The 25,803-nt window shown below is 52.5% G+C and overlaps 1 protein-coding gene and 1 long non-coding RNA gene across 2 annotated transcripts; one reads left to right on the top strand and one right to left on the bottom strand.

The window, feature by feature from the left end:
• Nucleotides 1-3,006: 3,006 nt before the first annotated feature.
• LOC146431287 (uncharacterized) lies at nucleotides 3,007-5,765 on the bottom strand. The gene is made up of 2 exons (XR_014854921.1): nucleotides 5,681-5,765; nucleotides 3,007-4,036 (listed from the first exon to the last, which is right to left on the bottom strand). It is a non-coding gene; the product is annotated as an uncharacterized LOC146431287 (long non-coding RNA).
• On the top strand, nucleotides 5,064-14,623 carry SPARC (secreted protein acidic and cysteine rich). The gene is made up of 10 exons (XM_085073763.1): nucleotides 5,064-5,196; nucleotides 10,954-11,022; nucleotides 11,213-11,263; nucleotides 11,402-11,486; nucleotides 11,900-12,021; nucleotides 12,227-12,347; nucleotides 12,496-12,629; nucleotides 12,786-12,934; nucleotides 13,522-13,670; nucleotides 13,866-14,623. Exons 2-10 carry the CDS (start codon nucleotides 10,966-10,968, stop codon nucleotides 13,892-13,894), a joined length of 897 nt encoding a protein of 298 aa, XP_084929889.1. The 5' UTR covers nucleotides 5,064-5,196; nucleotides 10,954-10,965; the 3' UTR covers nucleotides 13,895-14,623.
• Nucleotides 14,624-25,803: the final 11,180 nt, after the last annotated feature.

The following is a 25,803-nucleotide window of genomic DNA, read 5'->3' as shown; positions in this document are numbered from 1 at the left end:
CCAGGAAAACTACTGCTTTCATCCCCAAGATGTAAGGCTGTCTGGCTGATTAAATTAGAAAGGGTTGTGGGGTAAGTAGCCAACTCATCTGAGAATCAAGCTTCTCTTAGAGGACCTCACACTCATGACACAAAAAACCAAATGCCACTGGCTCCAGAGAGCCTTGTGAACCCTGGATTTTACCTTTCTGGTCTTTTCCTCACCTGTGGTTATTGCCACTGCTTTCCAGATGGCATTTGGATGTTCTGGAGCTGGCACAGCTTCACCTGGGTACTCCCATCAAAGGTGCCTTTTAGACTGTTTCTCCATGGAAAAGAGCTGTTACTGCAGCCCAGGAGCTCCCCTCTCCCCACATGTCCCAGGGGCTTGAAAGTGGATTCCTGTTTATTTCCTCCAGCAGTTCTATTCATATCCTTCAAAAGCTGCCAAACCGCATCTGTCAGGCCCAAGAGGACTCAAAAGTGCATCACAGGTAAACACCAGGAGCAAGGTGGGACTGCCTGGAGTTAGCAGCATTCACTGCACTTCCCCCTTGAAAGTTTTATTCCACCTGCTGCAAGTCACAGGCACAGCTCCAGCACAAAGTCTCAAGAAACGGCACAGTTGGGCTGAGACACCCAAGTGTAATTCAGGCACACAACATCCTCATGTCCAGGACTAATAGGGAGTAGCCCATTGTAGCAAGGGAGAGCCTTTTGGGACAGACAATCAGGTTCTTTGGATACTGTAGGTGTTGGACTGAGACCAAACTCAGCCAGGCTGGATGTGCTAGGGAGTTTCAAATCAGCTGAGGATGTGTCCTGTCTGCTGGTGCCTGGTGTGATGTCTCCAGGCAGGGCTGTGGGGATTCTGCCACAGGGACACTGTGTGGGGCTACAGCCAGAGGGGTTCTACCTACCACCCTCTCTGGGTGTTCAGATGTGATCCCATGAGCAGCATCCTGGGCTGTGCAGGAGCAGCTGCAGCACACAGAGCTCCCTGCTTGCACCGTGGCTTAGGAAGGTGATGTATTTTATTCCCCTGCTTCTTTGGCCTGTTTGGTTTCAGGGAAGACAGACAGGCTTCTCCCAAGCCTGCAGCCCCACACATTTCCAAGTAAGTGAGATGATAATTGTCAGGGTAAAGAGGTAGATATCCTCCCATGGGGCATGGAAGGTTCTACCAGATAACCCTGGGGCAGCTGTGAGAGCACACACACATCGTGGAAAGAACAAGACATCTCTCAGTAAGCGTGTCCTACTTTCTAACTCTGCTCCCAGGCCATGACTCACTGCAGAGCCACGCACAGCTGGCTTTCCATCCCCTGCCCTGCTGGCCTCTAGATTACAGCTGAGAACCTGCAATGGCATCCCCTCCTCCTTCTCTGTCTACTCCTGACCCACACTTCAGTGCAGGCATTGGAAGAGACCCTGAGTGTCAGCCTGCTCCATCTGAACCAGTCTTCCTCCTTAGCCCAGGGGCAGAGTCCCATCCCATGTCCTTCCTTGTCCTGCATGAGACACTCAGGCATGTCCACAGAACAGTTTGTGCTGCCCTGTGCAGATGGTGCTTCCAGTGGCCCTGCATCTGCTTAGTGCAAGCCCAGAGAGAGCAGCCCTTCTGCCTCTGATCTGCTTCTGAAATGGAAAAAAACAGAAACCCTCCAGCTGACACATTCCCAGAGAGCAGGAGAGATGGGAAATTCCTTGGATAAGCAGATTCCTGTCTGCTCTGCATTTACTGGTCTCTCTCAGCTTTTCCTGAGCTGGGTGCTGAGCTCCCAGCCCTGCAGCCATCGACTTCCCCCACACTGCCCTGCACCTGTGAGGAGCTCAGCCTTCAGCCACACATCCAGGGATGAAGACTTAGCAAATTACATTCCCACAGTGCTTCCAGAGCATCCTGTTTATTTATATGCACTTTGGGTTCATTGTTTTGCAGCAGCATCCACCAGCAATTAGTGCAGACACATCCTCTGGAGAAAAACTCATTAGTGAATCCCTCCCAAAGCAGAGGGAAGGAAAGGCTCCTCAGACTGACAGATCTGTGAGCAGGAGACAACAGGATTATTAATCCACACTTGTATCACTCCCACAAAGCTGTTCATTCGTGTTTTTCTCCATCTCTTACAGCAGAATTGTTCCCCTCTTGGAAAACATCAGGGTTTTCTCAACCACGCCAGCCCAGATCTGCCCAACCTGGCTTAAAGCAGGATGAAGAAATTTGGATTTAGAACAGGGGTTAGCTGGAGTTCAAACCTCACCCCTCCAGACCTCTTGGCTTTGCTGTAAAATGAGCTCAAGCCTCAAAGGGTCTTGTCCTGTTTGCTGTTTCCCTTGGAGTTTGTGCAGTCACCGGAGCTGGGAGTAAGAACCAGGAGCCCTGGAGTTCATCTGCTGTGCCCAAAGCACTCCACTGGCACATGGTCAGGAGATCATGAGGGCCTCATGAGGCCCCTTGGGCAATCTCCTGCCCATCCAGTGCCCCAGATGGCCTAAGACAACCTAAATATGTGTGAGGTCCAGTTTTCTTCCTGGCAGCCTGACACCAAAATCTCCTGTTTGATGATCCCACTATAAGAGACCCCATTATAAAAGACTTTCCAGGACTTCCTTTGCAAGCTCTCAGTCATTTCTGGAGCTTTTTAAAGCTGCTGAGTGTAAAGAGCCAGCCAGTTGCTCCAGGCTCTTCTTTCTCCCTCCATGTGATCCCCTCTATCCCACCACTGATGCCTGGCAGTGTGACCTTCCCGAGATGCAGGACCCAGCTCTCCCCACCATGTGTGCAGAGCACCATGAGCAGCCCTCACTCCCACCCCCTGGGCTCACTGGATGAGCTTGGGGGCCATTTCCAGATGTGACTGCATCACTGCTTTTTGCTTTTGCTCAGACCCAGGGTCTAAGCCACCACATCCATAAAGAAATCCCTGCTATAATTATCTCCGTGGCACTATCATTTGTCTAAGCCCTTAGTAGAGGGCTTAGCTTCAGCCTGCAGTGCAGAGCAATTGCCACGTTGTCAGTTAGAAAAGTCGTGGTTTCTTTTCTCTTCTTTTTTTTTTTTCTTCCCTAAAATTTTTTCCAGATGTCTTTTTTTTTTTTCCTTAGGAGAAGAACCAGCAGTGGTACAATTTCAATGCGAGCCGTGACTAATCCACTGCAGAGAGCATCCAACAGCTGTGTTCAACTCCTCGGGACATGAAACAAGCAAATGAAACTCAGGCTTAGGGGATGTGTGACCTCTAAAGCCAAACTGGACCTATGAGTGGCACTGGACTGCATCTGGGAGCTATGGACACTTGTGGGAGGAGAATTTGCTCTAGTTGGTTGCATTAGAAGGACTCATGCAGTCTTAGACACCATCACAAATCCAGCCTCTACAGGGACCTGGGAGGGTCACGTGGAATGTCTGTGGATGTCTTTGTGAGTGATATCAACATCCACATATCAGCACCCAGGGCTGGCTTTCGGGAAATGTGAAGCCAAGTAAAGAAATGGGTGAAGAAGATTTTCTTCTTTTGTTCTTTGCCACCTCAGCTTCCTGATCACAGAGACTGACCTGCTCACCGGGAAGTGATGATTGGTTCCCATGAACCTCTCCCCTATCTTTTCCCTCTGCTTTCCCTTTCAGTTCTGTTTATTATTTATTCCTTTTTGGCCATGAGATGTTTAGTCTTACATCTGATCTCTCACATGCAGCAGAAGTGTTGCGAGGCCAGATGAGGAGTGAGCTGATACAGAACCACAGACACAAAGGCATCCTACAGAGCAAGGAGCCAGGACAGCCCAGAGGTGGTCACAGGCCCTGTGTTGACATCTAAATCCTCAGCAACATCAGTGGGAAGAGTTAAGCACCCAGGTCCATGTCTCAGCCCCTCTTGAAAATCAGCAAGTAATCAGGAGCAATGAACCCAAACCCCAGGCAGCCAAGACAAAACATGATGTTGAATTTTGCTATGGTCTCAGATGTCCTTCGCCCAGCATCCTCAATCACACTGCTGGCTCCCAGATGTCCTCAGTCCTGCTGGCTGCACAAGACACCATCTTTCCAGCAGCCCCTGGAAGAAAACAGCCCCAGGGTGAGGTTTGATGCTGCAGGAGGATCACAAGCTGCAAGAAGCTGGATTATGCACAGGGCTCAGGACGGCCCCATACAGCATGGAGACACTCTTAAGGGATGCCCAAACTAGCAATTTTTGGTTGCTGGTTCTCCTTTGCAGTGCAGTGCCATGGCCATGCTGCTGTACCTCAGATCTTCTCAGCCATGGAGAAAACCAAGGAGAGAGGAGCTGAGTTTTCACCCTGAGCACAGAGAGGAACAGATGGGAAAACTCAAACAGTTTTGCTGCTTGGCTGCCTCTGGCTGGGCAGCTGCTCCAGCTGAGTTATGATCTGTAAGGTCAAAATACTTAGTGATATCTGAAGAGACCACCGAATTCAGCTGACTGGCAATTCTGGCTGTGGGTTTTATTCAATCAGTCCAGATCTGCTGGACGATAACCACAGCAGACAGACCAGTCTGCTGAGAGTCACATCTACCAGCCCTGCATTTCTCTGCCTACTTACAGCATACTTCAGATATGTCTTAATTCTCCACATTCTCTGGGTCATTCTTTCCCTCTCCACAAGGCAGTGACAGATGTCAGCAGTGTTCAGAGACAGGATGGAGGAGCAAAGACCCTCCTGCTTTCCTCTGCATTCCCCTGAGGATGGGAAACACCAGTGCGGCTACTGAGCTAGTCCGCTGAGAAATTACAGCATTTAACACTATTATTGCAGCAGGTCAAGGCGTTAGGAGGTGCAAAAACCAAGCAGAGAGACGGCATTCCCCAATCCCCCCGTGCTGCCAGTCCGAGAGAGACAGAGAACTGATAACTCGTGGCAGCAGTGCAGGCAGCTGCTGTGACAGTGACTCTGCTGAGAGGGCTGTGCTGGGGGCTGCTCTGTCCCTGCGAGCGACCCCTGGATCTCCAGCCCCGCTTGATTTCTCTGGTCTATCCTTTGGAGCCAGCCTGTGCCGCCGGGACTGCCCACTGGGGAGAGGGGGAGACCGATTTGGAAAGATAGCGAGGAGGAGGAGGAGGAGGAGGAGGAGGAGGCGGCAGCGGGAAGTCCAGCCCACCCTTTGATTTCCTCCTGCCTCCTTCTAAAATCTGCACATTCCTCCAGCCTGTCCAAGTGCCTGAAGTTCCCTCAGCCGTGCTGCCGGGACTGCGAGGTATGGCCCGAGCTTCGCGTTTGCCTTTGCTGTGCTTTTCCTCCCGACATGGGGTTCCCACAGCCCCCCTCGTCCTGCCCCGGGACCCTCTCTCCCAGCTCGGGGAGTGTGTCCAGTGCTCGCAATGCCTCACTCGGGATGGGGAACTGGACCCTCTCCACCCAAGGGGTGCATTTAGGGACCCCTCCTGACTTCACCCCTTTCTCCTCTTTGCAGCATTTCCACTTCTAAACTGTCTCTTAATTTCTCTGCCAGGGCTTTAATGCTTTGGTGGCATCTGACTGTAAAGGTTTAACCTGCCCTTATTCTTCTCTCTTTTCCCTTTTCCTCTCTGGGTTTTCAGCTGGTGGGTAGTTCTTTAGCGAGATCCGTGAGACCAAGGTCAGGGCACATCAAACCAGCCTGCAGAGAAAATCAGATCTAGTAACAAACAGTCCCCACTACTCCCAGCCTGAGGTGTGTTGGCAGGTGATGTTTTACTCACCAGAGTGTCCAGAGGGAGAACAAAAGAGCTGTCGACTTCATGTCAGTGGTTTTAATTTTTTTTCAGTGCAGCCGGTCTTATTTCTCCCAGAAAAAAAAAAAAAAAAAAAAAAAAGACACTCGGCTTTTTGTTCCAAGCAAACTTGGAAAGCCTTTCAAGTCGGCTGCCCTGGCTTGCCGAACTCCGGCTGATCGACTGTTAGAAGGAGATTGCAGGAGAGGAGGAACAAAGCTCTTTTGGGGTGTTTTTTAAAGAACTTGGGTTCGGTCAGGCACAATTTTAGGTCCATACAGAGGAGACCAGGGCTCGTTTCTTTTAAAGGCAGCCGCTGTCCTTCCCGTCCCGGCTGACGTGACGTGCGTGGCAGTCTAACTCTGCTCTTTGTGTCCCTTCTGTAAGAGGACTCCACTCTGCTGCATCCAGCCGGAAAAAAAAAAGGAAATTTAACAGGATCGGGGCTGAATTTCCACCCAAACCGAATAGCAAGAGTTTAAAGCTGGAGATACCGGGAATGTCGCCGGTACTCCGAATCCTCAGAGACGACCGCCTTGAAACAGCCCAAAAACTCAGCATGGCTCCAAAATGACACAAGTTAATTGCAGCCGCTTTTTAGGGTGGATCAGGCGAGTTTTCAGTGGAAATGAAAGGCTGTTGCGTCCTGCGAAGCAGCTAAAGCCAAGCCATTGTCTGCCACATAAGCAGGAGCAGGGGTGCGGGCGGTGTTGGGAGGGGGAAGAGCAGAAATAAACTTTCCGAACTTTTTTTCTAAGCCCCTCTTTCTAGAACATTCTGCTCTTCCATGACTCAGCCCAGAGGTATGTCGGAAGCCTCTTTTCTAAGGGATGTCGCTGGAGCGGCTGCGGCAGGGCAAGTTCAGGGAATACTTTGGAGATGGTTTGCATTTTTGCAGAGTATTTATCGGGCAGTTTATTCTCTCCCTCCTTTGAGGGGCTGTGTGGGATCAGCTGGTTGCATCCCCCGGGAGCCGGAGGGACCTGACCCAGAAACATCCGGGCTGCTTTTGACACTGCCTCGGGTCCAGTCCACACGAAAGGAAAAGCCCAGGCAGGACAGCGAAATTCTGTCTCACATGCATGCACAGGGCTCATCCATGAGCCACTGCCCGCTCATCCAGGCGCTTTTCTTGGTACTAATTTAATTGTTTTTCATTATGTATTCAATCTGCAGCCTGGAGAAACGATGACAGCTTCAGCACACAGCTGTGATGGGATGGGGCTCTTGCTGTTGTGTCAATAAGCCCTGTAAGATCCGGAGCATTTCTGAGTTCAATCAGAGCTGCTCAGCTCCCAGCACAGGCAGTGGGTTCACAGGTTTACACAGGGCTGTGGTGTGTCTGTGTCTTTAGGGACTCTGCATGGGCTCACGGGGTAGACAGATTCTTTGCTCCCATGTTTTACTTGGAGAGTGTGTGTGTGTGTGTGAGCTAAAGGGAATTTCACTTCCCTCTAAACCTTGCATGGCTTTCTGAGCCTCCCCTCTGCATGTGAGGGGTCTGTGCAGGTGGCAGGAGCCAGGCTGGCTTCTGCCCAAGCTCCTGCCCTGCTCCCCAGGGCAGCTGCAGCACATCTGGGCGAGCCAGCACTGGACATGCAGGGACCTGTTCAGCAGGGAGCTCTGTGGGGACTCATGCAAACAACTCTGGCTTCAAATGGAATTTTAGCCTGGGAGTGGCTGCCAAGTAAAGCTCAGAGGGTCTTGCTTGCATGGGGAGGTCAGAGCCAGACAGTGGGGACACTTTGTGTCTGTGGGGGTCACACTTGGTCACCCACCTGCACCTTGAAAACTCTGGCCTCAGTGGGGTTTGGCAGAATCTTTTTCTGGCCCAGTTTTGCCTTTACAGTCAGTGTGAGGTGAGGGAATGTCAGACCCTTCAGAGCCTTGAGGACCAGTGAGCAGAGGGAGGGTGGGTGCAGGAGATCCTGCTGCTGGGCTGGGATGCAGGCAGGAGCTGAGGCGTGGGAGGGTTTTGCCCAACCATTGCCCATTCCTGCCTCCATGGCTGCCGTGGGAGGAGGCAGTGGAGCCTCTTGCCTGGGTTAGCAGGGGTGGCAGCTGGGGTGAACCCGGTGGCCTCGGGGAGGAGCTGTCAAAGTGTCCAGGCAGAGACTCCTCCCCACGCTAACGTGGCATCCCAAAGAGCTTATGCAACCCTGGACAGGGCCAGCGCCACATGGACCACACTCCACCATCCATGGAGCCTCTCCTGGAGGCTGCACCCACCTGGTCCGTGTCCTCTCCCAACCCACAAAGGCCCCCAGGCTGGGTGTGAGGTGACACAAGGGACCCACAGACCCCAGTGGCACAGATTCTCCTCTGTGCATCACTGGAGGGTATTTTCCCCATCAGGAGAAACTTAAAATGGTGCCACAAGCTTGGGGGGAGCATGGTAAAGTTTCCTGGAGCAGCTTGCTTTGAGTTTATGGAGGTGCTGAGGGTCAGCATCAGACCTCTCTACACTGTGGTTTTTCTTCAAGGCATGGCTGTGAAATGCAACAAGCAGCTGTCTGGGCCATGCTGGAAGAGCTGAACCATTGAGAGGAGGTTGTGGGAGACCCCAGACTGTTTATAGAGTGACTGGGAGCTGAAGTCCCCATGAAGGATGCAAGTGGGGTCAAGTATTAAAAGGCTGTGCAGTCCATGGGTCCTGCAGCCCACAAGTGCCTTGTTGTCTCCTCAATCCACAGCATTCAGGAGGGCAGACCTGAGGGGAGGCTGGTGACCATGGAGCTTCTCCTACTCTATATTCAGCAGCCCTTTCCGTGCTGGTTTCCAGCATCCTGCGAAGTGCTGTTGATTCCTTTAGGGTGAAGAAGGGCCAAACTCCCTGCTTGCTAAAATCTTCTTCCCTGTCCACTTTTCCTCTGTCCCAAATGACCCCTGGACCCCCTCTTGCTGCCCTCTGCCCTCCACGGGGCTCTTGCAAAGCAGTGCCAGGCATTCCCAGTGCAGGGCCCCTCAGGGATCCTCCCAAGCCCCTCCAGCTGGGGGATGGAAGGATGGATGCTGAGCTCATGCTGTGGTCCAGCTGCCAAAGATCATCCTCTTGGATAGCAGGACCATGGTTGCTCCACAAGGAGGGAGACTTGCAGCTTGGACCATGTTATCCTGCTGGAGCAACTCTGTGTGCAGAGCTCCTGAGCTGTTATTTCAGGCCTTTTGACCACTAGGCATTCAGGAATGACCACTGGCAACCCAGCCAGGGGCTCACAGGCACAGCAATGTCCTTGCTGCACAGGCTTTGCCTCCAAAAGGATTTTATTTTTTAAACAAACTTGTTTTACCATCTAAGGCACAAGACAGCTCTACAGAGCTTGTTTGCTCAGACTTTCTCGTGCTCCTTCTTCCTCCAAACACAACACTGGCAGCTCCAGCTGTCTGCTGGCTTCTAGCAAACACGTAATTTCCTGACCTGAGCTTACTGCATGCCCAGACTTTGAAATTCAAGGCTTTTTTAAAGCTTGGGGAAATGATCTAAGATGGCCTTGGTGTGGGGTTGTGTTCGTAATGCCACCTTCCACATGTGCATGCACTGCCCTCTCCTGCAGGCTGGGCACTGCCCAGTGAGCGTCACTGAACCTCAGAGCATCTTCCAAAGCAAACAAGCCCCTTGGGAGAAGCCCAGGAGGAGCATTTACAAGCCAGGGGATACTAGCAAGGGAGGAGATGGCCAGAACCACCAGTACTTTTCCACCTCCCTCCCCAAAAAACCCTTCCAGGAGTGAAGAAGCAGTGATCTCTGCTGACAGATGCTGGCTGAGCTCTCAGAAGCCTCCAGAATAAATCAAGGCGAGGGGAAAGGACAGCTCATTCCCAGCAGGAGAGGAGGGAGGGAGTTCTCAGCACAGCCTCGACAGAGCAAAAGGGCTCATCACCCCCTCCCCAGAGCTCCTCTTGCACAGGTCCTTCATGCCACCACAGTAAGCACCCCACTGCTCCCTCCCAGCCCTCTGACATCCCGAGAAAGCTGCCCTCCATGCCCTGACCCCTGTTTTGCACAGACACCCCACTGGGGCTTGGGTGAGGTACTGAGTCTGGGAAGAGGATTTTCTCTGAGTGGCCAAACCTCTCTCAGTTAGGAAGCAGAGCCCAGCGTGGTTGGTGTCCTGGCAGCACAGGTTTGGTGTGGTTTAACACCCAGAGATCTGCTGTGCATGGAAGTGAAAGGATGCAGTGGCATTAAATATCCTGGGAAAGAAGCAGCAACCTTGCCCAACACTTTCTGTCTCAGCAAATCCCTCCCTTTGCCTGGCCCCAGGGCGGCTGTGATGCCCCAGCCACGCAGGTGGAGCAGAGACGGGCGGGCGGAAGGGAAGCTTGGCAGGGGGACATGTCCCCTCGCTGGCAGGAGAGAGAACAGGGGTGTCTCGCTGTCCCCGCGGGCGGAAGGGAGCAGGCAGCCCTCGCTGGCAGCACGGGGATGCCACTGGCATGTTAAGCAGCCAGCTGAGCTCCTCTCTGCCCGCACACAGAGGGGCTCATCCCTGCCAAACAGGAACCGGGGGGGACAAGGACAGCGGGATGTCACCAGCTGCGCTCTGCTCCTGGCTCACAGCAGGTCTGTCATCCTGCAGAGGCTCTGCAAGAGCCCACCCTGGGAGGGTGCAAAGGGTTCATCCCTCTGGAGCTCCTCTTGGATCCCTCAAACCCAGCCTGGGGACCCTCAGGGCTGAGCTGGAAAGGGGAGATACAATAGTAGACACTCCAACATTTTGGGGTGTTGGGGATGAGGGACTGGTGTCTGATATCCCTAGGGATGTCTGTGTCCATGGGGGAAGGGGTTTTCTAAGGGATTTAATACTCAAGTGCTCTCTCTTATTGTCTCTCTGATGCCTCTTTCCTTCCTCCACTTCCATTTTCCCTCTGACTGACAAATAAGATGACAGAGTTTCATTCCTTGTACCTGGCACCCATATCAGGGGATTTTTAACATGAAAAATGTGGGGGGATTGGTTAGGAAAAAAAAAGCCTCGAGAAAAGGAAAGAGCCCTTTTGACTGTGATTTTCCTAAAGGCATCTAGGAGAGCAACAGACATCTAAACCCCACTGTCTCATTTTGCAAAATCAAACAAATTTATCTTGGAAACACGATTTGGCCCAAGGTTTTGGCTAGAAAAGGCAGCATGTGGGTCTGTAATGCTGACCAGACGAGGCAGGAAATGGTGAGAACACCCTTCTCTGAGTGCTCAGCCTGGGGCCCAGCGGCACACAGTGGCCTCCTTCCTCATCCCTCCTTTTCCTCTGCTCTATTCAAGGTCTGCTGAAAGATGAGGGCCTGGATTTTTTTCCTCCTCTGCCTGGCAGGCAAAGCCCTGGCAGCGCCGGTAAGTGCAGGAGACAGCAGAGCCTCTGCTGTTGGGGTTGTCCATCTGGAGTAGCTGATGGGGATTTTCTTGTATAACAAATAAAGTCCTGAGGGATGAGGGGCAAGCTGAGGGTGGCCCTACTGCCTGTTCAAGTGGGTCACACCCCTTGGGACTGTCCTATGAGACTCATGGACCTTTTCCCCTGCAGCAGGAGGCTCTGCCCGATGAGACCGAGGTCATTGAAGATCCCACCACAGAGGTAGGTGACTCTGACCCTCCTCCTCACCCATCCCCTCAGCACCCCTGCTCTGGGAAGAGCATCCCCAAGGCTCTGGGGAGCCATGGAGGGCTACTCTGTGCTCTGTGTGCACAGCAGAAACACCAACCTCTTTTGCAGGAGCCCGTGGGGGCTAATCCTGTCCAGGTGGAGGTGGGAGAGTTCGAGGAACCCACAGAGGATGTAGAGGAGATTGTTGCAGAGAGTAAGTCACTCTTCCCCTGCCCTCCAGCCAGCAGGAACACTGTCCCCTTCCTGCCTGGGGGAGTTTTAGCCACCCCGAACAGTGGGAGGCTCCTTGGGGAAGGGCTGTAGGACAAGGGCAGTGCCAGCCTGGATGAACATTCAGAGCAAAAGATGCATGTGGCTTCTTCCCGCACTGGGCTCTCTGTAAGCCCATCTTTGCAACAGAAAAGCCATCACTGTGGCTACAAAAAGGAGTCCAGGATTAGCCCGAGGGCTAACATGGACTTCTGGAAAGCCTTACACCTTCCCAGTGCAAGAAAGCTGCTGGGAGCTGTCCCTGGTGAAGTCTCTGCCTTCCCTCCATGCTGAGATGCCCTGAGCACCTGAGGTGAGGATGTGGCTGGCTCTGACTTTGTCCCCTCCTGCTGCCAGACCCCTGCCAGAACCACCACTGCAAGCACGGCAAGGTGTGCGAGGTGGATGACAACAACTCACCCATGTGTGTGTGCCAGGACCCCTCCAGCTGCCCTGCCACCGCCGGCGTCTTCGAGAAGGTGAGGGCAGGAGCTGCTTGGTGGCCTAGGACAGGGAGGGACCCACATGGGTTTGCCAGAGATGGTGACAGATGGACACAGAGTCAGGATGGTTGGTCCCCATCTGGTGGTGATCAAGAAGCCATTCCTGCCCCATGAAACAAGTTAAACATCTCATTTGGAGGCTCTCCCTGCCTCTCACACAGCATCTCCCTTTCCTGTGCAGGTCTGTGGCACTGACAACAAGACCTACGACTCCTCCTGCCACTTCTTTGCCACCAAGTGCACCTTGGAGGGAACCAAGAAGGGACACAAGCTGCACCTGGACTACATTGGGCCTTGCAAATGTAAGTGACAAGGGACCCCTAAGTGAGCACAGCCCCCATGCTCACAGCCTGAGGGACAGCAAAGGTCCAGGCAGGCTCGGGGCTGAGGTGGGAGGGCACTGGGGCTGCACGTCCAGCTGCTGCACTGACCACTGTGTATGATTTGCAGTCATCCCTGCCTGCCTGGACACAGAGCTGACCGAGTTCCCCCTGCGCATGCGGGACTGGCTCAAGAACGTGCTGATCACCCTGTACGAGCGCGACGAGGACAACAACCTGCTGACCGAGAAGCAGAAGCTCAAGGTGAGGGGCAGGGGAGGGAGTCTGGGAGCTCACCCCACAGCACAGACAGGGAGCCCATCCACAATCACCTGTGGGATCCCTGTAAAGACCCTCCCAAGATGCCCCTTTCACCCCATTTCCCTGCTGACAAGGTATCCTTGGGTTTTCCTATGGCAGGTGAAGAAGATCCACGAGAATGAGAAGCGCCTGGAGGCTGGAGACCACACCGTGGAGCTGCTGGCCCGTGACTTCGAGAAGAACTACAACATGTACATCTTCCCTGTGCACTGGCAGTTTGGGCAGCTGGACCAGCACCCCATTGATGGGTGAGTACCAGCAGAGCAGGCTGGGCACCTCACCAGGACCATTTCCTGCCCAAGAACCAGGGTGATTTGGGAGTAGAAGATGTCAAGGCAGGCTGGAGATGTGACACAAGTGGGTGGTGGCAGAGGCACATCTTGCAGGGGTTGTGGCAAACCAGGCTGGGGCAGAGGCACTTTTGCCTCCTGCAAACAGCTCTCTGGCAGGAAGAGGGGCCTCCCCCAGCCCCAGCTGCTCCCACCTCCCCGGGGTGTGGAGTTTCTCTCTTCTCAGATTTACTGTTCTGTGATAGCTCCCTAAAATATCTCGGTCCAAAGGCCCCGGGATAACTTCAGCAGCTGAGATAGCAGCTGCTGGCTTAGCTGTGAGCTGGAGATGGGCATGAGACTGATCACACTGCAAGCCTGTGGGGTGGGGGCAGCTGGCAGGGACCCCCAGCTGGTGGCTATTTTGTGACCAGCACAGCCAGCTGCAAAGGCAGACACCAGTCCTCGACCTCCGTGACACTCAGTGGCTGATGCTGGGAGGGCAGTGGGACAGCAGCCAAACCAGAGAGCTGGGCCAACACCTGACCATGTGGCCACCCTGGCAGGTACCTGTCCCACACCGAGCTGGCCCCACTCCGTGCTCCCCTGATCCCCATGGAGCACTGCACCACTCGCTTCTTCGAGGCTTGTGACCTGGACAACGACAAGTACATCGCCCTGGAGGAGTGGGCCAGCTGCTTCGGCATCAAGGAGCGTAAGTACCGAGGAGGGCAGGGATGGGGGTGGAGGGGAGGTTTAAGAGCACCCCCAGAACCCCACTCTGGATGAAGCCATGCAGTCCAGCCTGCCCTGGGTGCAGGAAAGCAGGGGGGAGTGGGGAGGGTGCAGGAACAGTGGGACCCTGGCAGCATCCGCCTCCTAACTTTGTCTCTCTCTTTTCCTTCCACAGAGGACATAGACAAGGATCTTGTGATCTAAATGCTCAGCTTCCTGCTCTGCTGCCAACTTTGTCATGTTTTAACCTTCCCACTTCCTTTGGTTTTTAAACTGCTTTTGTTTTGTTTTGTTTTGTTTTTCCCTGGGAACAAGGTGCTAATATAGGTCTAAACATATGTAGTAACGGTGCTAAGAGAAATAACAGTCCTCATTCATAGCCTTATCTATCACCACTAGATTACTCACCCAGCTGTTTCCACATGCTCTTACCAGCATTTTCTATCTCCTACTTGTCTTTACCGTTGACTGTTCCTGTCCTAAATATCTGCTCTGTCTCGGCATCCGCTCTCGGATCGACTTCTCTTAACTTCTCACTAACAGCACGTTCCTGGACACGTCAGATGCAAAACCCTCTCAGCTGATTCCCAGTTACAGATGCCAGCGAGGGAAGGCAGAGCCAGAGGATGTAGGAGGATTGAGTTCTCAAACAGAGCAGCTGCAGGTGACATTTTGGCCACCCAGCTCATGGTAGGAAAGATGGAGAGGGGTGAGAAAGATGGAGAGTGGTAGGATTTTGTTTTCTTTTTTTTTTTTTCCCCTCCCATTCCCAGGGCTTGAATTAAGCAGTTATTGGGCACCAAAAAACGAGAGAAATTGAACAGGTGAATAGGGAAGCGCACAGAATTTAAAACAAGCAAGATGAAATTATTCCCATCCTGTAAAATCCTCTTGAATAATAAAGGTTTGAAAGTGCTAAGTGCTTTGCCATCACTCAATGACCACACTGCTGTCGTGTTTTCTGTGTGAGATTGGGTGCAGCCACCTGTTCCCTGGGGTGTGCATGGCTCACCTTGATGTTGTGGTTCACCTGTAGGTGAGATAAAGCTCTTGGCTCTCCCCAAATCACAGTGCCCTTGAGCACTTCCCACCCCTCTGCCTTGGCTGTGCTTAAATTCCAGCCCTGCTCTCCCAAGGAAGCTGTGTCAGACTTGGAAGGGATGTTTCTGCCCAGAAAGAGGTGTGTTTCCCAGATGATTGAGGGAAAGGCTGTAATATTTTTTTCCTGTTGTGGATTAAAGGGATGCAAAGGATGGAAGGGAGAAGGTATTTGGATTTTGGTTTACAAGAGAGAGTCCTGACAGGAGCAAAGTGATGGTTAAATCTCACAGGCTGAGAACATGTTTTTTACCTCTGAATGTTCCCTGTGCCTTATATTATTAAATTCCTGCCACAGTGTGAGCAACCTGATGAGTCTCTGTAATAAAAAAATACTGATTTGAAACACTGACAATAAACCAGCCTGCAATGTTCCTCTGTTTCATCCCATCCTGATGAGGGGGATTGTACCCCTCAACACCAACCTCATGCATGGGTTCAAGTTGTTATCACAGATATCCCAGCTCCAGAAAAGGTTCTGGTCCAAGGTAAGCTGAGGTGCTCCTGCCCATTACAGCCCATCACTGTAAAGGGCTTGGGGAATATTGGATGGGGTCACTGCAGCAGCCAGCACAGACACTCACATGGCTCTCAGGCCCTTGCTGTCACCAGCAGTAAAATCCCTGGGAAAGGCAAAAAGGCCCAACAGTAGGAAAATAAACACCACCATTTGCTTGGGCTAAAAATAGCCAAGCTGCAAGAGCTCTGGCTCAGCTGTGAGGTCCCTGCTGAGAGGCCCTTGTGGGATGTGCTGTGCTCCCAGCAGAGCTGTGGGGTCAGATCCTGCACAGGGTCACTCCCGGCTGCAGAGCCCTGGGCAGATCCCATGGGAGATGATCACTTTGCAGTGCATTGCCAAGGTGTTTGACCCCAGTGGGAAAGCTGCTGCCCAGAGGGGCCAGGTGAGGGTTTTCCACCCCTGCTTGGAAGCACAGCACTCATTCTACCTGGCCCTGCTGCCTCCCAGGGCTGTCAGCCTAAGGGGGTTCTCAATGGAGACACAGCAAAAGCCTCTCCTCAATGGGGCAGCCTCTGCAAACTGGCAGACCTGACACACAGAGTGGCACCACTGTCCCTGACCCCTGCAAGATCCAGCTGGATGTGACTCCCTCCGGGCCTGGAGAGCTGTCAAGAGAAGGTTTGGGCAGGGGAGAGGACAGGAAGGCAGGCAGAGGTGGAGGAGATGAGCCATCCTGTGCAAACCTGCTTTCCAGTCTCTGCCTCTCAGCCAGAAACTCCTGTTCCACTCCCCCACTCCAGCTCAGCCCTCCTACTGCTGGACAGACAAGGGAGCTTTCCAGCCCTCCTCTCCCCTGCCTTCCCCTCTTGTGCAGGAGTCAGCTCTGTGTCCCAGCAAGCTCAGGAAAGCCAGCAGGCTGCACCACGAGAGTTGGTTATCATAGCTCTGGAAGGTGAAGTGATCCATCTCCAAGGCCATGTCCATCCCATGGGACAACACTCATGTCCCAGTGGTCTGAGCAGAGCCTAAAGGAGCCAACTCAGTGCTGTCACAAAGTGTAGCTGCTCTGGCTTTAACTGAGCATCAGAATGAGCTCAGCAGGTTGAAGCTGGGCTCCCTTAACCCTTCAAAGGGTCACAGCCTGAAGTCACAGCCTGAAGTATCAAGTGGCTGGAATTTCACTGCCTTGGGGCAAATGCCATACAAGGGGTTATGTCAGGACTTGAGGAATAAGCTGGCCTCTTTGAGCTTTCAGACCCAGACAGTCAGCAAGGGTGGAACAGAACAGCCCTTTCCCTGTTAGAGCTGAAATCGAGCCTTCCCGTGCCTGCACAGCAGTAAAGGAACTCGCCTGTACTTTCCGAATGGAAATTTTCCCTGTGGTTAGTGCTGACTGAGGACACAGTTTGCAAACCTGAAAAAAAAAAAAAAAAACAGAAATAGAAAAATAACAGAGAGATCTGGATCCAAAACCAGCATCAACGTGACCCGAGTGCTACAGTGCATCTGCAGAGATGGTTCTTTTCAGTGCAGTTACTCACTGAGCCATGTGCTGCATTCAGGAGAGGAAAGATGGGGCAGACAAAGATTTGTGTTGAGATTTGTGCTTTCTTGTCTGTTTTCCTGACCCTTACTTTTGTAAGAGAAACAAACTGTGACATAAATACTGCATTAAGTGGCTTAAACATACAAAATGCAGGTGATGAAAAAGGTGACAAGCCAGGGATCACCATGACTACTCCAGTCATGCCTGGAGACAGCTTGGACTCAGAGCCTCACTGTTTGCAAGGTAGAGCTGCACGTGGAGCCGTTTCTACTCTAGCCAACAGGGACACTGGAAAACCAACGGATTAAACCCATCTCACAGCACAGAATCATGGAATCACAGACAATTCTGAGTTGGAAGGGATCCACAAGGATCACTGAGTCCAGCTCCTGGGCTTGCACAGGATACCCCCAAGAATAACACCATGTGCCTGAGAGTGTTGTCCAAATGCTTCTTGAGCTCTGTCAGGCTTGGTACTCAGGCCACTTCCCTGAGGAGCCTCTTCCAGTGCCTAACACCCTCTGGATATTTGATAATATCCAACCTAAGCCTCCCCTGACACTGTTTCATGTCATTCCCTCGGGCTCCATGTGTGAAGGCTGGTAAAATCAGCCCTGCAAAGGAAGACCCAACCATATAACTGAGGGCTTCGACCGTGTTCAGGCACCCAGGGTGGTGGGGTTGATGAAGGTACCATTCCCAGGGGGAATTTCACACACAGGTCTCTCTCACAGCAGCTCAAGCGCACACAGAATTGCTGCTGAGAGGGGATCTAATCATGAGTGTGGCACAGGGAGTGTCCCCCAGTGCCAGGATCACCTCCACCCCTCTGCTCCGGCTTGAGGAGCAGCTTCCAAACTGCCCATACCCACTGCAGAGCATCCTTTTGTCTTCAAATCTCTTATCTATTTCAAAGATGGACAAATGCAGTAGAAACTTGCCCAGACTCCAGTGAAAAGACAATACCGCGGAAAACACTCCGAGGGGCGCATCTCCCTGCGGCCGGCAAGAGGGAGGGCAGAGGTGAAGGAAGCAGGCACCCCTGTGCCCCCGAAACTGCGAGAGGCGCTTCCTCTCCTTCCTCCTCCTCCTCCTGCTCCTCCTCCTTCTGTTCCTCCTCCCCCGGGCGATGCCCTGCTGGGCTGCGGCAGCGCGGAGCGGCCGGCGGGGGGAGCGATGAGAACGGGGATGGAGAGATTGTGAACGGGGATGGAGAGATGTGAACGGGGATGGAGCGATGCGAACGGGGATGGAGCGATGTGAACGGGGATGGAGCGATGTGAACGGGGATGGAGAAATGACAACGGGGATGGAGCGATGCGGCCGGGGATGGAGCGATGAAAACGGGGATAAAGCGGTGTGAACGGGGATGGAGATATGCGGCCGGGCATGGAGAGGTGCGGCCGGGAATGGAGCCGGGCGCTGCGGGGAGGCTGTGCCGGAGCAGGGTGGGGCGGGCACACTGTCCCGGGGCTCCCGCATCCCTCAGATGAGGGCTCTGCCCTTCGCAACGGAGCGGCTCAGAGCCCTGGTCGCTTTAGGGGCTCCGTCCCCACCATACTTGGCCATCCCATTCCATCCTATCCCATCCCATCCCACCCCATCCCATCCCCTCCCATCTGGTCCCATCCCGTCCCGTCCCGTCCCGTCCCGTCCATGCTGCTAAAGCCTTTGGACATAAAACTGTTGGTCAACTCTGAGGCTAAGTTTGGCCAGGGGGTCCACTCTGAACCTCATGACTCAATGGGAGGCTCTTCCTTACTCTTTGCACTCTTATCCTTTTGTATCTCTGGTCTCCATGCAAATAATTTTAAGCAGATTCTGATCAATTTTCCTCTGAATGCTTCATCCATGCAGGAAATGAAAAATGGACGTTGCCATTGAACTCTGTTAAGTTGCACTTTCACAAACTTACATTAAAATTTTCTTTTGCTGATCCCTTGTCAGTGACTCTTTAAGTGACCTAAGCCATCATCCCATCTCACTCAGAGGTGCCTGAGCCCCTCCAGCCCTTCTGGAGCACAGACCATTTTTCAGTCTACAGGACTCATGGCTTATATGATCCCAAGCTTTGTGTTTTGCAGCTCGGTCTGTCTTTCCCAGTAACATTCCCTCTAATTTTTTAACTTACTGGCTGGTTTTAACTTGATTTGATGGGGCATAAAACCACAGCCGTGGCATTCCTCTGGGTGGCCTGAGGACAGAGAGAGGATGCAGACAGACGGACAAGTATTTCACTGCACAGTGATGCTGAAGTCTGACAGGAGCTGGGCTCAGTCGGATGCTCTGGTGCCGAGATAATTGCACGGTAAGTAATTATTTCTGCCAGGATTCATCCAATTTCTGCACTGCCCATGGAGAACTTCCATTCCTTTCTATTTTATGTCCTACCACATAAACCATGGCCATTTCCCATTTGAGTCCATTTTTTGTCAGGCTCACTATTATGCTCCTAATCAAAGAAACTCTGATTCTGTGATTCTTGGGAAACTTGCCCCAGGACACATTTTTACGTGCATTCCCTTCATTTTTCATAATTTCATATTCCTTTTGATTGCTGTTCCGTTTGGACTCGAGAGAGACTGTACAAATCTCTTGTTATTTCTTGTCCAAACACCTCACCAATCACCTTTACTGCCTGGGTTTTGGAGACTCTGCTGCATCAGCTCCGGGGCCGAAATTCCCCATGCATGAAGCCAAGCCTGACCGCAGCCTGATGGTGACTGTCTGCGGCTGCCCAGGGCAGTCATGGCACAACAACCATGCCTGACAGGACAATTCCTGGTGGCTGGGGCTGTACCTGACACTCACAGGGCTTTTCACAGCCAGGAGCAGGGCAAAACCACCACAGGACTCCTAGACTGAGCATCCAGTGCTGACCAGCCACGAGGTGCGTTTCCTTCCTGTGAAATGAGAGATCTCCTGGAAACTGGAGGCTCTTTCTCCCCCAACTCCAGTGTCCCCAGAAGAGCTGCTTTGGCTCACAAGTGCCTGAACTGGATGCAGTCTGAAGCTGGGTTAATATCTGGGGCAAGTATCACCACTTGTTTGCTCTGCTCCTTCTCCCTGAAGCATCTGCTCTTGAGTGCAGAGATGAGTCAGGGCAGACCTTCGGTCTGACCCAGTCCTGCTGCTCTTCTGCACTAACCACACCTGCAATCATGCCCTGTCTGCTTGGGCTTGAGCAGCAGGATTCATCCTGCAGGATTCCTGTTGTTTCCTCCTGGTCATGGTGTCCTTAATGAAAAACTTACCTTATCTACCATCAGATGATTCCCCCATCACTTGTGAGCCAGCTCCAGGTTTTAGCTCTGGTGAGGATTTTCATGCCCTTCAAAGAGCCATTCCCTATTCTGAGCACTGCCCACATGCTGTCTGCTTGGTGAGCCTTTATCCTGCTCCACAGGAATAATTTCCTTTTCCTTTACAGCTTGCTCATCCAGGAATTATTTTACTTACCATGTCTTGTTTGCATCCTTCTCCTTAGCCTGGCAGCTGGCATTGGATGAACTACCTGTGGCAGGAAGAAACATGCTATAATAATCAGAGGGGAAATCTGGAGGGCTCCAGAGGTTTGCTCCTCTTCAGAGGCAGATGCCCATATCCTTTGCACTTTCACCATAACACAGGGCCTGTGCATACAGAGGTTCTCAAACCAGTGCTGGCAAACTTCAATCCCTGACCATAGAAACTCATTTCCCCTGGAGGTCCTGTCATGGTGGGCAGACTGAAAGGAGCATGAATTCCACCTTCATATGCAAAGAGCAAAAAAGGATGGGGGGAGAAGACCATCCTCCTCTCCTTGGCTGCCTCTGCCTAAAAACTGGCAGGGATGAAAATGCTCCACAAACAGCTCACACCTGGAAACCTGCAAACCCTCATGGGCAGCCCTCCAGGAAGGAGAACACGGGTGGGAGCCAAGCAGCCTTCACAGCCCTCAGCACTGCTGGGCTCCCAGGGCTCTGTGTCCATCCCTTCTCCCGCTGCCTCCAGATCCCATCACCACCATGCAGCTGCAGTGCCGTGGCAATGAACCCTTGGCAGACCCAGCCTTCCCACTCTGAATGGTTTGCCTCCCCAGAGATCCTCAATTCTGGCTTGAAAAGCCAAATGCTAGCTTTCCAAAGAGTTCTTCTCTGGGAAGGAGCTGTGATGGGCTGTCAGGGCACACCTTGCTGCTCCAGCAGCCAGCCCCCCTTCCACAGCCCCGAGCTTGGGGCTCTGCTGAGGGCTCCCCTTTTCCTCCACGCTGGAGCCGTGGCTGGCTTCCCTGCTTCTCGCCTCCAGCTGTACCTTTAACATGTGTGGGCAAACCCAGGTTCCTGAATGCAGCTCGGTTCAAGGCAAAGGTGTTGGGGCACGTTCCTCTCGGGAGAGAAGGAATGATTGAATTGCTGGGGAAAGGCCAGCCTTGGACTGCCAGAGCTGGGAGAGGCCTGGCTTCCTGATCCAGCCCTGTCTGGGAAGGCTTGTGAATGGACCCAGGGAGGAGCCAGCGAGGGATGGAATTGGCTCTGCTTGGCAGCCACAGGGACAGAGGAAACAAGATGGGGTTGAGACATGCCCCCTGCTGCAGAAGGCTCCTTCTGTGAGGGTGCCAAAGGATCTGCAAAGAGAGTGAATGAACCTGCCTTGGCATCCCTGCTCCTTTGTATATGTTTCCTCTTTCCATCCAGGTGGGAGAGCAAAAATCTTCCCCTTCCATGCAGACCGAGCTGAGACCACATGGCAGAGCCATGCTTCACACACATGTGTGCACACCCATGGACAAACAGGGGTTCCTGGGTTATCTGACAAGCTTCTACTTCTTCTTCCATGTTCTTGTTTCTCCCTGGGCTCAGCTCACCCTTGCACAGCTCCTTCCACCCCAATGTTCCACCAGAGTAAAGCTGAGTCCAGGTGGCTCTGACTCTTCCCAGCCCCATGGGCACCACAGCAGCCCCACAGAGAGCAGGAGCTGGGCTTGTTAACCCAAGAGACAACCAGTGGGTGCCTCTCTATGGGAGTCATCCATTCAAACCCTGCTGCCACCCAAACCCCATGTCCTCTGCACACTCTGTCCCTGTCTCTGTCCCATCCCACCAAGCCAGCTCCTCAAGGCCACAGCTGCCCCAAAACTGCTCCCCACACAGGGCTGGAGAGCTTCTCCGCGTTTCTCTGAGCACCCAAGGACCCATTTGTCCTGCCCACTTTCCAGCCTGTCTTCTCCAGAACCCACCAGACTTCCCAGGAAATGCTGGAAGGGATTTTCTGCCTCTCTGTGCTGGGGTTTCCGGGAGCCAGAGAAACCTCCTACGTTATCTGCAGATCTAAATCACCAGGGACGTGCCACGGCCAGCAGCCACCCCAGCACTACCCCCATCCCTCTGGAGTGAAGTCAGCCTTACCCCAGAGCTAAACAGGAGGCTCTGCTCCCCACCTCCTTGGCAAGCCAACTGCTCACCCACAGGGGAATATCAGCCTTCATTCTCCTGCCCCCATCAGTCTCTCCTTCCCCTCTCAGCCTCAGGTGCTGGGGAAGAGCAGGCACTGATCTTTCAGCACGTTTTCCTTCCAGGACCCTGCCTGTGACCTCTGCCTAGAGAACTGCAGAGGAGGAAGGCTGAAAAACACGAGCACAATTTGGTCTCAGCTTTCCAACTGAGTTGATTCACATGCAGGCACCCCAGGAATGGGATTAGCTGTGGAGTTCTTATCTAAGTACTTTTAGCTTGACCCTGAGTTGCTGAAGAAGAGATGATTAGACTTTTTGTAGAACCTGGCAACAACATTTTTTTGCCTTGCAGAACTCAGAATTAAGCCATGTGCTGCTTTGGGAGTGGTGAAATGATGATCACACAGGTGATCATTGAAAAAAAAACACCCAAAACCTCCACTGACTTCTACTCATTTCCAGTTTTACTCATTCCCATCTCTCCTGACTCTGATGATGACAAGCATGATTCCAGCACTGGGAGGCATTGATTGACCAAGTTCTTAATCCTTTTATTTCCTTTCTCATCCACCCACACGTGGCCAGGCTTCGATTCCCTGAAGAATCAGCCCCTCGGCATTCTTGGAGACTCATCTACAGCAATAATCAGCACAGATGCCCTCAGCAGGGTTGAACTGTTTGCAGGAGGGAGTGCTGATTTTTTGGTGGGAATCCAATGAATGATCTCATCCTAGAAAGGAAGCCAGAGATCACCATCTCCACCAGGCAAGTCGTGGTGTTCACTGTCGCTGTCAACTGCACAGACCACCCCATGCTCTCTGCAGATGGTCTGTCATGCCTTTCCACCCCTCAGTCCACCACCACCTCCACATTCTTCAGCTTTGATTTCTTGGCAGGGATAGTCAGGACTGCTGTCATGGCTGTGACTGCTATCAGAGCCACTCTGCCATCAAATACCAACTGGACATCAGGCAAGCTGGCCAAAAAGTAGAAGAAAACAAGTTCAGTGTCAAAGTAGCAAAACAAACCTCAAAGAGGGAGGCACAAGCAAGCAGTTAGTTTGATAGGGGCTGGGTTGGTACATGTGGTGTGGAGGATGCTGCTGGGCTAGAGGCAGATCATGTATCTCTGCCACAGCCCCATCCGTGCACTGCCCCTTCCCCATTTCCCTGCCCTCGTGGTGGCAGGGCAGCCTGGCCATCAGCCACAGAGCTGGGGGCTGTTCTGCACTCCAGCTGTTGTCCCAGCAGTCCCAGGCAGCAGCACATCAGTGACACCACATTGGGGCACCATGGCTCTGTGAAGTCCTCAAAATGTCCCTTTCAGCCCCATGGAAGGAGGCCAGCAATGCAATGACTGATCAGCACCTGATTTCATTTCTCACCTGAGCCCCCTCCTGCCTCTAAGCCCTTTCCTGTCTGCCTCCCAGCTGTGTTTTCAAAAAAGCGGCTACAAATTCTGTCTTTGAAACTTAGGGGCCATCGAGCTCCTCTGATGGTCACTCAGGCTCCATCCACCACGCTGCAGCCACAGCTCTACTTTAGACCAAGCCCTCCAGCTTTTGCTGACACAGCCTGCTCAGCTCCTGGAAGCAATGAGAGGGATTACCCTGCCAAGGTCATGGAGAGGGCAGGGAAGATATGTGGTTTGTGCATGTCCACAGACACCCATTGCAATGCTCCATGAGCAGGTCAGAGGCTCAGACTGGATGGGAAGAGATGACTCCTCAAGGTCCCTCCCTGATCTGCATCAGGGATGCTCCATGGTGGAGTGGAGTTCTCCTGGCCCACCTGCCTCTCACATATGTCCATCCTCTTAGAGAGATCTCACCCTTGTTCTCTGTACCCACATGACACCTTTTTCCCCTCCTCTGTGTCTCCATCCTGTCCTCCAGACCTCTGGCTCTTCCTTCCAGACTCTACTACATTCACCATCTTAATTCTGCATTCCAGTGCCTCTTGCCACAGCCACCCATTCCACACATCTCATCTAAATATTTCTGCTCTGCTTCTGTCACTCACCAGCACATCCCTCACTGGTTCCATTTCTCTCTCCAGCTCCCCAAAATCCACCTCCACCTCCCTGCCATCTGCTCCCAAGTGTACTCTCTGCCCACCTCCACCCCCAGCTTCTGACAGCACTGCCTACCTCATACTTTGGCTTTCCCTGCCCACCCTCAGCCCTCCCATCTTCAAACTCTTCAGGAGGAAAATGTTCTGCCCTTTTGGAGAGAAATTAGCCTGACCCACAACTCCTTCCATGAGCATTAAGAGCCAGCCAGAGGGATGAGGCACTTTGGAAGAGTGCCTCCCTTTGGTGGGAGGAATTGGGGTCCACAGGCAACAAGTTTTGGTTTCCTGGGCTGCAAAGTCCTGTGGGACCTCCTACCCTCCCTGCCTATCAGCCACTCTTTCCAGATAGCCCAGGGTACCCTCTGCTGAACATGGTGCAGCTCCTTCTCTTTGTTTCTTTTCCAAACCTTTGCAGTACCTTTGTTCCCTGCAGATTCCAAATTGCTGAAAGATTTATAAGACCGCAGTAAATCACAAGATGCAACACCCAAACAGGGGCTTTAATTATCATCACAAAGGTATTAAATATACATCCAAAAAGAGAGGGGGACTGCTCATCTCTCCGTGGGTATAATTCCCTGTTGATGTGTTTGGGTACATCTCTTCCCCCCACCCTGCATATTTGTATACCAGTGAATGAATTCACCTTTGAAGGCTTTACAAGAATGTGTAATCTCTGTCTTTTATGTGCTTCCATATCTCTTCTCATCTCGATTAACAGCCCTCCCCTTTAGTCATGTTCATGTTGTGCCATGAAAGGCATCTGTGCACATACATGGAGAGGAGCATAAACTGGTGTTTACTACCTCCAGATGTATTTCCACATAAATACATTCTGCATCAACGGCTGCTTTTGCACCTTACAGAGATGTTTGGACACACGTGTGTGTTATGTGTTTGCTCTATGTCCCTAAAACCACTCATTTCTGTACATGCACAGCTTTGGCATGGTTTTCCCCACTGCTGGTGTCCTATGCTTGGATCAGCACTGCTCCCACCAGCCTGGCCCAGCCTCTGCACCCCAGCTGCCCAGCAGAAGAGAAAGCAGAGAAGTGAAGACCTGGTGTATTTTCCAGGTCACTTGTTTTATTTACTACACCTACCTTAGGTTAGCCTAAGATGCCCAACCAGCTTTGAAGGCAATCCCTTGATCCTAAAAACACCCAAACGTCTATGTTCTTTCCCTTGGAATTAACTCTGCCTTCAGAACTGGCTCTCATCAAAGGCCCTGCCAGAGAACACAGTTTCCCCCACCTTCAGTTTACTGTCTCCTGAGCCCCACACAGCTCCACATCTCTTTAAGAATAAAAGCACACTCAGGAAGGTTGACTCCTCTGTGTAACACCACAACCTGTGGTCACTTTGCCTTTACCCTCTGTTTAGGCAGTCCATAAGTGCACAAATCGACCACAGAAAAAGACTTTGGCCAGGTACATCCATGTGAGGAGTTCACAAGGTTATTTGTCCACCTGGCACTCACATGCCTGATGATGCTCTAACTGC

This window comes from Lichenostomus cassidix, chromosome 13 (assembly GCF_008360975.1).
Source record: "Lichenostomus cassidix isolate B80296 chromosome 13, HeHo_3.0, whole genome shotgun sequence".
Taxonomy (NCBI): domain Eukaryota; kingdom Metazoa; phylum Chordata; class Aves; order Passeriformes; family Meliphagidae; genus Lichenostomus; species Lichenostomus cassidix.
The sequence above is the reverse complement of the archived record's forward strand: the minus strand, read 5'-3'. Positions and strand labels throughout refer to the sequence as shown.